This window comes from Balaenoptera acutorostrata, chromosome 5 (genome assembly GCF_949987535.1).
Source record: "Balaenoptera acutorostrata chromosome 5, mBalAcu1.1, whole genome shotgun sequence".
In the NCBI taxonomy this organism is placed as follows: domain Eukaryota; kingdom Metazoa; phylum Chordata; class Mammalia; order Artiodactyla; family Balaenopteridae; genus Balaenoptera; species Balaenoptera acutorostrata.
The window spans coordinates 71249536-71263843 of NC_080068.1; the positions used below are offsets into that span (position 1 = coordinate 71249536).

General features: G+C 36.5%; 1 protein-coding gene across 6 annotated transcripts in view; it reads left to right on the top strand.

Moving 5' to 3' along the window:
• Nucleotides 1-14308, top strand: part of FRYL (FRY like transcription coactivator) — a 302580-nt gene that overhangs the window by 246448 nt on the left and 41824 nt on the right. For 5 of the 6 annotated variants that reach the window (XM_057547273.1, XM_057547272.1, XM_057547271.1 and 2 more), the window contains 10 exons: nt 87-199; nt 1160-1310; nt 1985-2088; nt 3707-3892; nt 5201-5405; nt 6555-6676; nt 7524-7714; nt 9200-9294; nt 10362-10969; nt 11290-11387. In XM_057547273.1, coding sequence (XP_057403256.1) covers nt 87-199; nt 1160-1310; nt 1985-2088; nt 3707-3892; nt 5201-5405; nt 6555-6676; nt 7524-7714; nt 9200-9294; nt 10362-10969; nt 11290-11387 — 1873 coding nt within the window. The remainder of the gene's footprint in view (nt 1-86; nt 200-1159; nt 1311-1984; nt 2089-3706; nt 3893-5200; nt 5406-6554; nt 6677-7523; nt 7715-9199; nt 9295-10361; nt 10970-11289; nt 11388-14308) is intronic. The other variant, XM_028166029.2, reaches the window with a different exon arrangement.

A 14308-nucleotide genomic window follows, 5' to 3' on the forward strand; every position in this document is an offset into this window, starting at 1 on the left:
GTTCTTTTTTAAGCATAGAAAGTAAAACATAAAGTACAAATACCACTTTACCATGACTGTGACTAACTCAATGATCATTCCCATAGCTATGTGCACCTAGACATCTACAGTGGACTAAACAGTCATTTAAATCGTCAACATCACAGACTAGAATCTCGATACAGTAGCAGCTCTGGAGGATCCTATGAAGAAGAAAAAAGTAATACATTCCAAATGTTTTTTTTTAATAACTGCGATGACAAGGTGTATTATCATTATATTAATGTTAATAAATATATTCTTCCCGGAAATTGTTTTTAAGAAGGGTATTTAACTGCCACTAGTGGTGTTCCAACATAATCTGAAATGTCTTGATTTTAAGAAGCAACGTAAGTCGGGGAAATGTGTTTCAAAAGCACAGGTTCCCTGTAGATAAATCAAAAGGAACATAAGAATTGGTTCTCAAGAAGCATCATAGAACAAACATTGACCAACAGGCTGCTTTTTTTAACAGATTTGAACTTTCGTGGGATTCACATTTTACTAAAACGTTCTCCCTCGCAATTGCAAAATGAATAATGTGTCCGAGTCTCATTATAACACTAAGGTAGGGTAGAATAGAAGCACAAGCCTTCAGACTGGAAGGGACCATGAAGATGATCTGGTCCAGTCTCCTCATTTTGCACACGATGGAACTGAGGTCCAGAGAGGTTAAGTGACTTACCCACGTCACACAGAACTCACATTTCCTGATGGCCTTTCTTACTGCACCCTGCAGCCCCACTGTGGTAGAGCAGATTTCCTTTGAAGATGGGTTTGTGTTGGCCCTATCTCAGGAAATTTAGAACTGAGTAACTTACCAGAAGGCCCTTGTTACAAGGCAGCTTTACCTATAATGTGGTCTCATAGCTTGGACATCAATTGTGGAATCATGATGAAGTGCTCATGTAGTTTTGCTTTGATTTAAAGGATGGAACCTGAATTGATATCTCTTTTCTCTCTCTAATTTGCTTAATCTGATAATATTTGTACCCATGTCTACCTAGCAAACATATGTCCAAATAGTGGGAAATTCTTTTTATCACTTTCCAGTGCTATAAATAGTTGGTGTCTTACTAGAGTTTGCTTATATTGGCGGAAAGTAGATGGTGTAGACAATGAGATCATTTTATCTTGATAGGTGACTCAATGCCACTTTATTCTAATTGGCGACTGAAAGTGATGGAGCATAATGAAGGAGAGCCACTACCCTTCCCACCAGCTGGAGGCTGCTGGTCACCACTGGTGGATTACTTGCCTGAAACGTCATCACCTGGATTACCTCTTCACAGGTGGACCACAGTGTCATTCCTATTTCATATGAGCCAAACCACTGCTTAACACTTCCAGCTTTCTTTACGCTGTCTGACAACACACAACATAAGCAACCTTCTTTCTTTTGATACTGCAACAAATTCGATCCGTGCGTTTAGATTTTAAGAAATCTAAAAACTCACACTTCTCACTGTTTACAGTTAGTGTTACTAAATCTAATTCTGCTGCTGCTGCTTTTCTGGGTGTCTGGCATAGTTACTTGACCTTTCTGGGACCCAGTTACTACATCTGAAAAATATTATTTTACGGTAGTAGGCACTATTATTTTGAATTGAGTTAAGTTGATGTCTCCTTAGCAAAAATCACAATAGAACAGTTACTGCATTCTTTCGAAATGTATTAATGTACCAAACATGTACTGAACACCTACTATGTGGCAAGCAGTGTGCTAGGCCTTAGGGTTGAAGATGAAGAAAATATGGCCCTTGACTTCAAGGAGCCCTTAGCCAGATAGGTTTTATCTAAGACTATCACGTAACGGTTTCTTCAGCTGTATTTCTTTTCTTCTTTTTTTTCTTGAGAAATTGTATTTTTTCCATAAAAGACAATATTAAAATCTTTAAGTAATATGCATAAGATTTTCTCTAGGTTTACTCTAGTGACACATGAATAATGCTCTTGTTTGTCATAGGTGTAACATAGCCGTCATCCTTTTGACGGATCTCATTATCGATCATAGTGTGAAGGTGGAATGGGGAAGCTACCTCCATCTTCTTCTTCATGCAATCTTTATAGGTAATACATATTCGGCGCTAATTCCTTCATTTTATATTTTTGTGATAATTGAAAGTCAGTATGTTTGTTTGCTTTTTACACGTTGCATAGTATTTTATCTTTTAGTTGAGGTAGAGTTGATTTATAATATTAGTTTCAGGTGTACAAATAATGATTCAAAATTTTATAGATTCTAGTTCATTTATAGTTATTATAAAATATCAGCTACATTCCTTGTGCTGTGCAATATACCTTTGTACCTTACTTATTTTATATACAGTAGCTTATATCTCTTAATTCCCTACCCCTACCTTGCCCCCCGGCTTCCCTCTCCTCACTGGTAACCAACTAGTTTCTTCTTTATATCAGTTAGTCGGCTTCTGTTTTGCTATATTCACTAGTTTGTTTTATTTTTTAGATTTCACTTATAAGTGATAACATACAGTGTTTGTCTTTTTCCGTCTGACATTTCACTGAGCATAATACCCTCCAGGTCTATCCATGTTGCTGCAAATGGCATTATTTCATTCTTTTTTATGGCTGAGTAGTAGTCCATTGGGTACATAGACCACATTGTCTTTATCCATTCATCTGTTGATAGACACTTAGGTTGCTTCCATGTCTTGGCTGTGGTAAATAATGCTGCTGTGAACATTGGGGTGCATGTATCTTTTCTAGTGTTTTTGTTTTCTTTGGATATATGCTCAGGAGTGGGGTTGCTGGATAATATCGTTGCTCTATTTTTAGTTTTTTGAGGACCCTCCATATTGTTCTCCACAGTGGGAAAGGAGATATGGTTTCAAGAAAGTTTCTTCATATTTCTCTATTTTCTATATGTTATTTCCATGACACTTTTTACTGTGATTCTTGTGGTCTAGAGCAGAGTTATTCCTAGCCTCTCCTTTAACCACAAACAATTCTACTATACCCATTCCTATCATACAGCCTCTCCCACTGCACACAGAAACACACATACCCTCCAGCAGGAAAAACTCTGTAACTGTAGCAAGAGTAAAATTAATTTACCTCTGGGACTGGGAACTTTCCGAGTAAATGGAAAATTGAGACGGGTACTTAGTGTTTCCCAAAAGAATTAGATTGTGGACAGTCTGATTATTACAGCTAAAACTTCACTGTGCCCTCTGTAACAAACATGTGGGATCCATCACATCAACACTTTTCATGCTTGTAGGATTGCTCTCCTGAAGCAAGTCAAAATAGCCATCTTCTCCTAAATTTTCCTGATATGTACACATATTATATAGGTACTACTTTCTCCTTTCAGTGAGCAAACATCTCCTGACTTTCTATTGTGTTCTAGGCACAAAAAATGCTTGCCTTTAAAAGTTCATTTACATCTAGTGTTATGTAACAGAGTAATAGTTTCTAAGAGATTACTAAATTTTAGACATAAAACACACTGGAAATTTGTCTTGATTCTCCCTAGTCCAGTAGGACAATAGGCTATTGTAAAAGTGTATACACACTCTAGGCCAATAAAGAACTTGATTGATGTACTATGTCATCTTTCACAAAATATTTTATATAATTTCTGCTTTTCTTTTTAAAATATGAGTTTGATAGCAAGAATAATCATTATTTCTCTTTACTGATGATGATTTTCTACTGTTCTCTTTAGGGTTTGACCACTGCCACCCTGAGGTGTATGAACATTGTAAACGCCTGCTTCTGCACTTGTTAATAGTAATGGGATCCAACAGTAACATCCGAACTGTTGCTTCTGTCCTTCTCAGGAACAAGGAGTTTAATGAGCCCAGGGTGCTTACAGTCAAACAAATTGCACACTTAGATTATACTTTCACAGGTATTTGCTTTTTAAAAGTACAGTTTGAAACTGGAACCGTACTTCGTTAATTTGGGATCCTGCATTAGAGGACATCAACTGAAGTTGAGATACTAGAGAATATTTTTTAATGTAGTTTTATTATTTTAAGTACCATTGACGTTATTTATTAATTCATAGAAGAAGGAATTAAACTTGGAGTATTCGAATCTCTCTTACCTTTAAGTGTCTTTGTCATAAAAATATTAAACTCTCCACATGTAAGTTGAAGTTACAATGAAAGAGTGGCTTAATTTGTTGAGCACTGGTTATGACAAAGATGGTGAACTTGTATTAGATTCCCCCTACTCTCAAGATCTGAAAAATTGACAAAGGAAGACGTTTAAAATTTTAAAAAATTTTTTATTCACTCAGTTATACTGATTGCACTTAAAATGTTGTACATCTTGAAGTCTAGTTAAGTTCCAAATTATATATTTTGAAGTAGTGAGGTACAAATTAATGAGACTTTAATGTAAAATTTATTTCACTGTTGATGTGAATTTGTTTTACTTTTCAAGTTATATTTTCTTTTTCCCTAATAGCCCTAACTTATTTATTTCATTCATCAGTATCATCAGGTTTATAATAGATGATCTAGAAAATAATTGGTTTTTAAAAATTGAAATAAAATTACTTTTTTTTTCCTAATCATATAATGCCAGATACAGGGTTAATACGTTTTAAAGTTACTTAAAGCCCTGTTATTTACTTAAAAACCTGTAGTTAGTGAGAAAACATCTATTAGTAAACTTATTCGCCTTTTTAAACCATGATTAAAAGATGAACGGAATAAAGTTTACTGCCTTTTTTTATGTTAAAGCATTTCTATTCAAAATTCCATAGTTTGGTGTTTGTTTTTAAGGCTCCTTTTGCTATTTTGTAAATGTGGGCATTAGTAATAACCTTTAGAATTATTTAATAATTGACATAATATCAATATTACAAATAGACTTTAAAATTTTCCTTGTTTAAGTAAAGTGAAGCAGAAAGCATAGAATCCTTAACATAAGAAATTAAAAATCAGTTCTCATTATAGAAGTGTGAATGGCAACCTATGTTGAGGAAATATGCCACAATATTAGGAAACTGACAATTTCAACTTTGTTCAGCAGATGGCAGCACAGGACTGCATAGTAAGTCCAAATCGTTAAAGTTTGACTGAGAGGCTCCGAAAACAACATTTGCTCAAAAACGCATTCAGTGTAGTTGGGCGCTTGTGAGGCTCACTTCTTTGAGGGTTGTGGGAGATTGCTTACATCTGGGCATTCACGCTCGTGTCTCTTTCAGCAGGTGTTAGCGATTTTATACCTGATTACCAGCCCTCCCCCATGACCGACTCAGGGCTCAGCTCAAGTTCTACCTCCTCTAGTATCAGCTTAGGAAATAACAGCGCTGCCATTTCACATCTGCACACCACCGTCCTCAGCGAGGTCGACATCTCAGTAGAGCAGGATGGAAAAGTCAAAACCCTCATGGAATTCATTACCTCAAGGTAACATTTGCAGCTCCTACCATTCCTGACACATAGCTGTGTTAAGTCGTTGTTTCATTTGTCAGCTTCCGCGAGCCCTATTTTGTTTTCCGAAGGGTCATTGATTTGGAATAGGCAGGTTTGTATTGTGCAATATTTAGAAAATTTGATGCAACCAAAGACTTTCTTCTTTTGCTCACACTGTTATACCTAAGGAGGGCCTTAATCATGACTAGATACCAGGTACCCAAAGAGGATACAGTATTATCTGAATATATATTCTGCCTTCATTAGCTACATTAACATTCAATCTTCAAATATTTATTTATGGCCTACTCTTTGCAAAAGCACTATAAGTAAAGAAGAAACGTAGGTGGGGAGAAAGGGGCTAGTATACCATAGCAAGAGCAAAATCACAGAGGTGTGAGAAAACAAAGTATATTTGGAACTGGTGAGTAATCCAGCCTGAGTTTAATGCGGAGGAATTGCTAGACAAGCTGGAGGGCCATGAAGCCCAGGCCGGAGGTTATAGATCTTTTAAGAAAGGAGACATTAGCAAAAATCTTTGAGCTGGATGGGGAGGGTGGAGGAGCCAATTAAATAAATGTGTTGAGAAAATCAGTCTCATAGCAAAGTATGTGATGAATTAGAGGTGTTAGGGACTAGAGGCAGCGTGACCACATCTTTTTTCCAGGGCACTTTGGGCCTGTGGCAATAAGGGGCCTAACCCTTACTAACCAAGCTGGTGAGTGCAAAGATATTTTAAAGAAAGAATCGACGGGTAGTTTTAACTTATAAATTATTTTATTTGCATTACAATCTAAATACAGTCTAGCCTCTACAAACTAGACTGTTTTGACCTGTAATACCTAAGCAGTAACCAGTACTCTTCTCACTTGGCAAAATTTGCCATCTTTTCCTGCTACCTCTGGGAGAATTTGACTGTAACAATGGAAGACTTTGAAATTTTACGTAACTTGGATCTTCCTGTACTTGCTCTAGATCATTACATATCCAAGTACATAAATAGTAGCAGTAGGCTGTGTGACATGCTGTTTGATTTCTTCAACTACTATCCTTTCTAAGTGCAAAAGCACATTTTAGGTGAGTATGAGTAAAACTTAATTAAGTTTAAAAACCAAGGGAATCATGTCTGTTCTCTGTTTTCAGAAAAAGAGGGCCCCTTTGGAACCATGAGGATGTTTCTGCCAAGAATCCTAGCATAAAGAGTGCTGAGCAGTTAACTACATTTTTGAAACATGTGGTTTCTGTTTTTAAGCAGTCAAGCTCAGGTATCCTTTAATAAACATTTCGGATAGTATTTACTTTCAAGCAGATCTTTTAGTGTGATGTCAAAACTTCTGATAATGTTTAGCAAAAAGTTGACAAGCTTACATGTCTAAATTTTCAAAAGTTTTAGACAGGTTTTCTTTTTTAACTTACTAGTGATAACAGATTTGTTTTGGTTGAAGAAAAATTGTTACTACTTAAAAATAAGAATGCTACTTTGACGCTCTGGGGTTCTTAGTTTGGTGTAAGACGGCATAATAAAATTACAATACAATTGTTTATTATGAAACAATTATATTGAAGGAACATAGGTAGAGATGACAAACTTTTAAGTTATTTTTTTATACTGGTATGGGCTTCGATGATCTAAAATTTAACACATTCTGAAAATTATAGTAAAATGTATCTAAAACGGTGGTTCTTAGCTAGGGGTGATTTTGCTTCTCAGGACATTTTGCAATGTCTGGAGACATTTTTGTCACAATTAGGGGGCGCGGGGCAAGTGGTTAGTACTGGTGTCCACTTGGGTAGAGGCTAGGGGTGCTGCTACACAAACACACTACACAGGATAGCCCTCACAACAGAGTTATCTGGCCAAGATGTCAGTAATGCCGGGGCTGAGAAACCCTGTTCTCAGGGATTACTTCCCTGGAGATTAGAATGAAGAGCCATCTAAAGCGCAAATGGAATTTAATGAAAGAAAAAGCGTTCACTTATGAAATATCAGTGCCCACCCAGTTTGCCAGGTATTGTGCTGGTACCGGGTTTAACATGGTTATTAGCCTCTGATCATAACCCCTATATATATCCTGAAAAACAAGCACTTACTTGTTTCCTTTGCTTTCACAGAAGGAATTCATTTGGAACATCATCTTAGCGAGGTTGCTCTGCAGACAGCACTTTCTTGCTCTTCTCGACACTATGCTGGGAGATCCTTTCAGATTTTCAGGGCCCTTAAGCAGCCTCTTTCGGCAACTACACTTTCTGATGTTCTCTCCAGACTTGTAGAAACTGTAGGGGATCCAGGAGAAGATGCACAGGTAGTTCATTCAATTCTTTCAGCAAGTATGGAGCACTCCTCGTTGTCAAGGACTTATTGCCAAATGTAAATCATGGCAGGTAGAGCAAGATAATGGTTGTATAGAATTACTGATGTCAGGTGCTAACAAGCAAAGAATTAAGAAACAAAGTTGTGTAATTAATAACATACTAATTGAATTAAATAGTGCCTATCAGAAACAGCTTTATCAGACACACCTGGATATTATTCTGAGCTGCCCACAAGGTAAAAGAGGAATTTAAAGTTAGATGTAAACTAGAACACTGAATTTCATTTGTTAAGATAAATTAAGTGAAATACTGCAATAGAGAGCTTACGTAGGTCTGTACAGACTCATGACTTTATTAACACTGTTTTAGACACTGAGGATACAGTAATGAACAAGACAAAGTTCCTGGCATTCTGGAGCTCACATTTCATTGGGGAAACAAGCCTTTAATCCACCAATAATGTATAATACAAGTTTACTTAGTGACGAATGCCGTGAAAATAATAAGGTAGAGTAACAGGTTAAAGAATGATGAGGGAGAGGATTTTTTTTTTATATATATATATGATCATCTGAGAAGAAGAGTTTTGAACACATGTTTAAATGAAGTGAGCCCTGTGATAACCTGGGGAAGAAGGCAGAGGGAAATAGGACTAACAAGTGCAAAGGGCCTGAGGCAGAAGGAATCGGCTTTTTAAAGGAACATCAGGGGAATTCCCTGGCGGTCCAGTGGTTAGGACTGACTCGGCGCTTTCACAGGGGCTCAATCCCCCTGGTCAGGGAACTAATATCCCGCAAGCCTCATGGCTCAGCCAAAAATTAAAATAAAACAAAATAAAGGAACATCAAGCAAACCAATGTGGCTAGAACATACTGGTTGGGGACCTCCAGAGGCAGGAGATTGATGAGGTAAGCAGGTCCAGATCATGTGAGGCCGAGGAAGTTCTGGTGAGACGTGGAAGTTTACTCTGAATTGATGGGAAACCACCCATTGGTTTTGAAAGGAAAGTGATGGATATGACTTGCTTTTTTAAAAACTCACTCTGGAGGCTAGGTGGAATCCTTAGAAAGGCAAGAGAGGTCAGTTAAGAGGCTCTTTGTAAGAGTCCAGGCCAAAATGATGATAGTTTGGGTTAAGGGAAGCTATGGAGGTAGAGGAAAGAAGTCAGATTTAGGATTTATTTTTAAAGTAATATTTTCAAGATGCTGATGGATTCAATTTAGGTGTGAGATAAAGAAACAAGGATGGCTCCTAGATTTCTGGCCCAGGTAATTTTGGGTGAATCGTGTTGCCATTATAATCAGTTTATACCATTTGTTTTGATGCATTCTCATCCATCAGCAAGATCATGTTGCTCAAGAGTTTATTTTATAATATTAATGTGGAGTTTGTTCTATTTTGAAATCTCATCAGGAAGTGCGTTGCAGTTTCTTCTTTCCAGAGTATGATTAATTAAGATCTGCCTTTTTTTCTAGGGATTTGTGATTGAGCTTCTTCTCACATTGGAATCTGCAATTGATACTTTGGCTGAAACCATGAAGCATTACGATCTTCTTTCTGCCCTTTCTCAGTAAGAACTGAAAAACTAGGCAACCAGTAGATTTGTATTTAGACCTTCAAGAGCTGAATATGTGTAATACCGTATTCTAATATCGGCAGTGAGAGTACTACCCCTAAATTCAGATGGATTGCCGGTGGGAAAATGAGCCTCAGACAGTGAGATGTGTGAAAGCTCACGGGGCTAGTATGCGGCAGTGCCGTTCCTCTGACACCCTGGTCAGAGACCTTTCTGCTGTGCTACTCGGCTTCAGCTTCAGTGACAGGCTGTATTACTGCCACACTAAACATCCTCCTGTCACCCCAGCAGGCCGGGCTCCTCGGGACTCACACCTTCCACATATTGTTCCTTCTCCCTGGACCAGCCTCTCTTCGAATTTTGTCTTCCTTGCAAATCCCAAATTGATTTATCCTTCAAGTCCCGTCTTAATATCACCTCCTAGCTAAGTATTTCTAACTGCCCCAGGGGAATGCTAAGCATTCCATCCTTTGGGATCTCACAGTATTTTCTTAATATTTTCATAACAGCAACTAACAGGCTCTAATTTATCCATTTCCATGGACTTTAATATTCCTAGCATTTTGCATACTGCTGGCACAGGTAGAAAGTATTCTGTAATTATTTTTTAATCAATGATAATTAGATGTGAGGGAGAAGGAGAAATCAAAAATAAATTTTTGAGCTTGGTTCTTTTGGAAAGAATGTGAATTCACAGAAATAGGGACATCAGGACCTTTGAGTCTGGGGATGAGACAAACGAGGCCTGCTTTGGACGTAATATGTACTAAATCCCAGAGCTGAAAGTTATCAGCGATAATAACTATAGCAGAATTTTCGCTTCAAATCAAACCTCACCCAACCCAAAGTAGCCACAGTGGAAAAGATACTGTTGTACATTTTAATAGGGAGGAAAGAACTGAAGTTGGGTTAAGCAAAGTCAGATATACTTAAAACTGATTTTTCCTGGTAACAGTTACCATTTTGCAGTGTTTTCAAGAGTACAATTAATGTAGCAAAAGAAGTGATTGTGCATGGATTCATCTTTTTTTTTTCTTTCTTTTCTTTTTTTTTTTTTTAAGAACCTCATACCATGATCCTATAATGGGAAACAAGTATGCAGCTAACAGGAAAAGCACTGGACAACTCAATCTAAGCACAAGTCCCATTAATAGTAGTAGTTATTTGGGATATAGCAGTAATGCAAGAAGTAACTCTTTGAGGTTAAGTTTAATTGGTGACCGAAGAGGTGACCGGCGGCGGAGTAATACACTGGATATAATGGATGGACGGCTCAACCACAGCAGTAGTTTAGCGAGGACTCGAAGCCTTTCCTCCCTGAGAGAGAAAGCCGTGTATGATGTGCAGCCCACTACTGAGCCTGCCAGCTTGATGGCCACCATTTTTTGGATAGCAGCATCTTTATTAGAATCGGATTATGAATATGAATACCTCCTGGCTCTCAGACTTCTCAACAAACTGCTGATACACCTGCCTTTGGAAAAGTCAGAGAGTCGAGAGAAGATTGAAACCGTACAAAGCAAGCTGAAGTGGAATAATTTCCCAGGCCTTCAGCAGCTCTTCCTTAAGGGTTTTACCTCATTGTCCACCCAGGAAATGACAGTGCACCTCCTGAGTAAACTCATTGCTGTCTCCAAACACACGTTGGTGGACCCTTCCCAGTTGTCAGGTGATGTGACTAGAATTGCACCAACTCTTTGCTTTTTTTTTTAATATAGTGACATGTAAACTAATCGTTGGTTTTGAAATCTACTAATTTCTGCTTTTCCACAAACAGTGATGGTTTTCTTAATATGTGAGATAGCTTAAATTCTTTGGTAAAAGCAAAAAAAAAAAAAAGATTTTTTTTTTTTTTTTTTAGAAAATCAAGTACTCCATTCCAGGAAATAAAAAGAAAATGGTTTTTGTGAACCATGAAAAAAAAATCCTTTAATTTTTAAAATAATGTGCAATAAAATTGGTTATTGTTTGCTTTTTTTTTTTTGATAGGCTTTCCTCTTAACATCCTTTGCTTATTGCCTCACTTAATCCAGCATTTTGACAGCCCAACTCAGTTTTGCAAAGAAACAGCTAGTCGAATAGCAAAGGTAAGCAAATGTGATGCTGGAAGATAACACTTTAGGGAATTTTCTCTGGAGTTTATCTTAAGGGGGGAAATCTCTTAAAAATCCTTTTACTGTCACTTCCTATCTAAATTTTTATTCTTTTATGCATATGACGGAGTAATATAGTAATGATATGTTAGCTGCTCAAATGACAGTGAATAAAATTATTTGTTTAGAGTAGCACTCCTCTGAGTCTGAATCTTTTTCTGCTCTGTTTCCCTACTTTATCCTCTGTCAGTTTCCAAGTCATTCATTTATTTGCCACCAGATATCGTACTGAGCACTGGATCAGGTGCTGGAAATACAATGATAATCAGAGTAAATAGAATCCTTAGCCCTATGGGCCTTAGGGTGGCGGTGCAGTCAAGTAAGTAGACAATCACCGTAGAGTCTGGTGACTTTGCAATGGGAGAACAAAATATTCTAGGGACACATAAAGCAAAAGTCTGCCTTGGGGAAGTCATACCTAAGCAGACTTGAAGGGCAAATAAGAATAACCAAAATAAGGTCCCTGGATGAGAAACAAGAGCAGAGCTGAAGGTAGAAATTTTCCAGGCGGGAGAAATTGCATGTGCAAAGGCCCTGAGGAAGAAGAGGGCATAATGTATTTTTTGATTCTGAAAGTTCCCTCTCCCTTTATGTTTGCCTTCTTCCTTCTAACATTCTCTTTATCTTCTCTCTCTGCTCCCTTCATTCTTTTTTCTTCCTTATTTGACTTATTTGACTCTTTCCCTCCCATCATATATTTCTTAAACACGTATGTAGCTATTTTTAAATTGTTTGTGAACATTAGTTTAAAAGTTTTATAGCTCTTAGTCTTAATTGTAAAAGAATATGATTTTGACATTTTATCTATTTAGTAACTTCCTCTTAAGAACAATAAAGAAGTCACAAATACCTTACCTTCGGCTTAAACTTAATTCTTAACTAATTTTATTTTATATGTTTATATTTTTTGTCACATTGAGTCTTGGAAAAAAGACTTTTCAGGCTGAAAATACAAACAGTTACAATTAGGAGTTATAGGAATTTACAAGTAATATACATACAATAGGAAATCAGGTGAACTAGAGGGGGTGACTCAATAGTAATATAAGTAAGATAACCCGGCTAAAGCACTGGGAGAAAAATCAGAGAAGTCTGCAACAGAAGGGAACAAGCAAGTAAGTTTCTCTGGAAGAGCTTTTTATATAAGCAATTTTTTTCAAACCTGAGATTCAGTTAGCAAGTAGCACAGCAGTAAATGGAAAGAGCAAGCTTCTAGAAAACCAAATAAAACATCCATCTCTCTATGGCCCACATTTCAATACTGTTAAGTGCAAATTTATCTCTGGGTGCCAATGGAGTGAAAAAATACTACCAACCCAATTAATCACATACACAGTAACAAGAGTAAAAACATTTTCATTATCTGGATAGAAAATATTTAATAAGTGACAAGAAAATATTTAATAAAATTTGCTGTTGAATCCATCCTTATTTAAATTTCTAAATAGATATGGAGAAATTCTTAACCATTTTAAAAGCATGTATTTAAAAAGAAGAGTCATTATTATAGTTAATGGAGACATCTCTTAGTTTTGAAAATGATGGTTTGCGCTAAAAAACCCAAAATGTATTTGCATTAATGAGGTCTAAAAGTGATTTTTAAAATAATTTATTAAAATGACTTTCATTTTAATATTCTAATAACACACCAATAGGAAAATGTAAACAAAGATTTTATTTTTTTCTACATGAAGGGTAAGAAAGAAAATATAAGGAAAAAAAGTATATTGGCTTATTTGGGGATTTTAAGAAATTAAAAGTATAAATCCCTTGATAGGGGAAGTAGAAGCATTTGAGATTGGCAGCTGAAGTGCTGAGTAATTTGGTAAGTGTTGGGTCAGGTGAGAAGCGCAGCGTGGCCGGAAGGCCATAGAAGCCCCTTGAGCTGCAAGCCTCTGCTGTCATGACCGAGGCAAAGCACAGGAAAGTCCCAAATATCTTTTATGTTTTTAAGAAATCAAATATGTGGCTTTCTGTTAGTCATAAACTGCTATTAAGTCTGTTTTCTTCCTGTTGAGCAGCACACAAAGGTTCCCTCTGTGGCCTTTCAGCAAGCTGCAGGATGTGAACTAAATTGATTCCTTAATTGTTCTCTCACTTAAACTGTTGAGAATAATTTTCTGCCATTATGTGCTTCCTCATTATGCAAATATCACTCTTTCTACTGTTTGTGCCCTTGGAGAGCACAGAATTTCAAAATGAGGCAACACTTAGGACAAATATTGTCCTTTTTAGCTATTCATTATGGCAAAAATAGGATGCTAAAAAAGTTTGTTATAAAACATACTCTTTTCTGGCTCGTATTTTAACCTGGTAATTCCAAAGTTCCAAAATTAAATCTAAGCCATTTGCTTTACTATAAAATTACACAGCCTATTATTCCAAAGAACTTTCTTCTGTTTCAAAAAATAGGTTATCAAAAAATCATTCTTTCAAAAAATATTCTTTAAGAATATAAGAATTCTATAGGAATGCCTTATTCTTCAGGATAAGATTAAAGAATTTAAACTATAAAAATTTTTGCTGAAGGATAACAAATTTTGAAATTATAAAGTTATGTGGTTTTTTTAAAATAGTGTGATAAATTATTATATTTTGAAATACGAATCAGAAATATCAAACAACTTTTCTTTTTTCTTCCTGGTGTCTGTTTTATGAGTAAAAGGCTAATGGCATGAAAACAACTGCTTTTAATGATTTTATAAAATAACTTCCAAGGTACTGTATTAGTCTCTGCATAGTCTTGCATGCCTTCATATCTTGGGCCTGTCCAGTGATGCCGTCTGCATGACGAATCAAAGTAAAAGTCAGTTATAGTCATCTGAAAGTTGAAAATACATATATTTTAGTAGGTA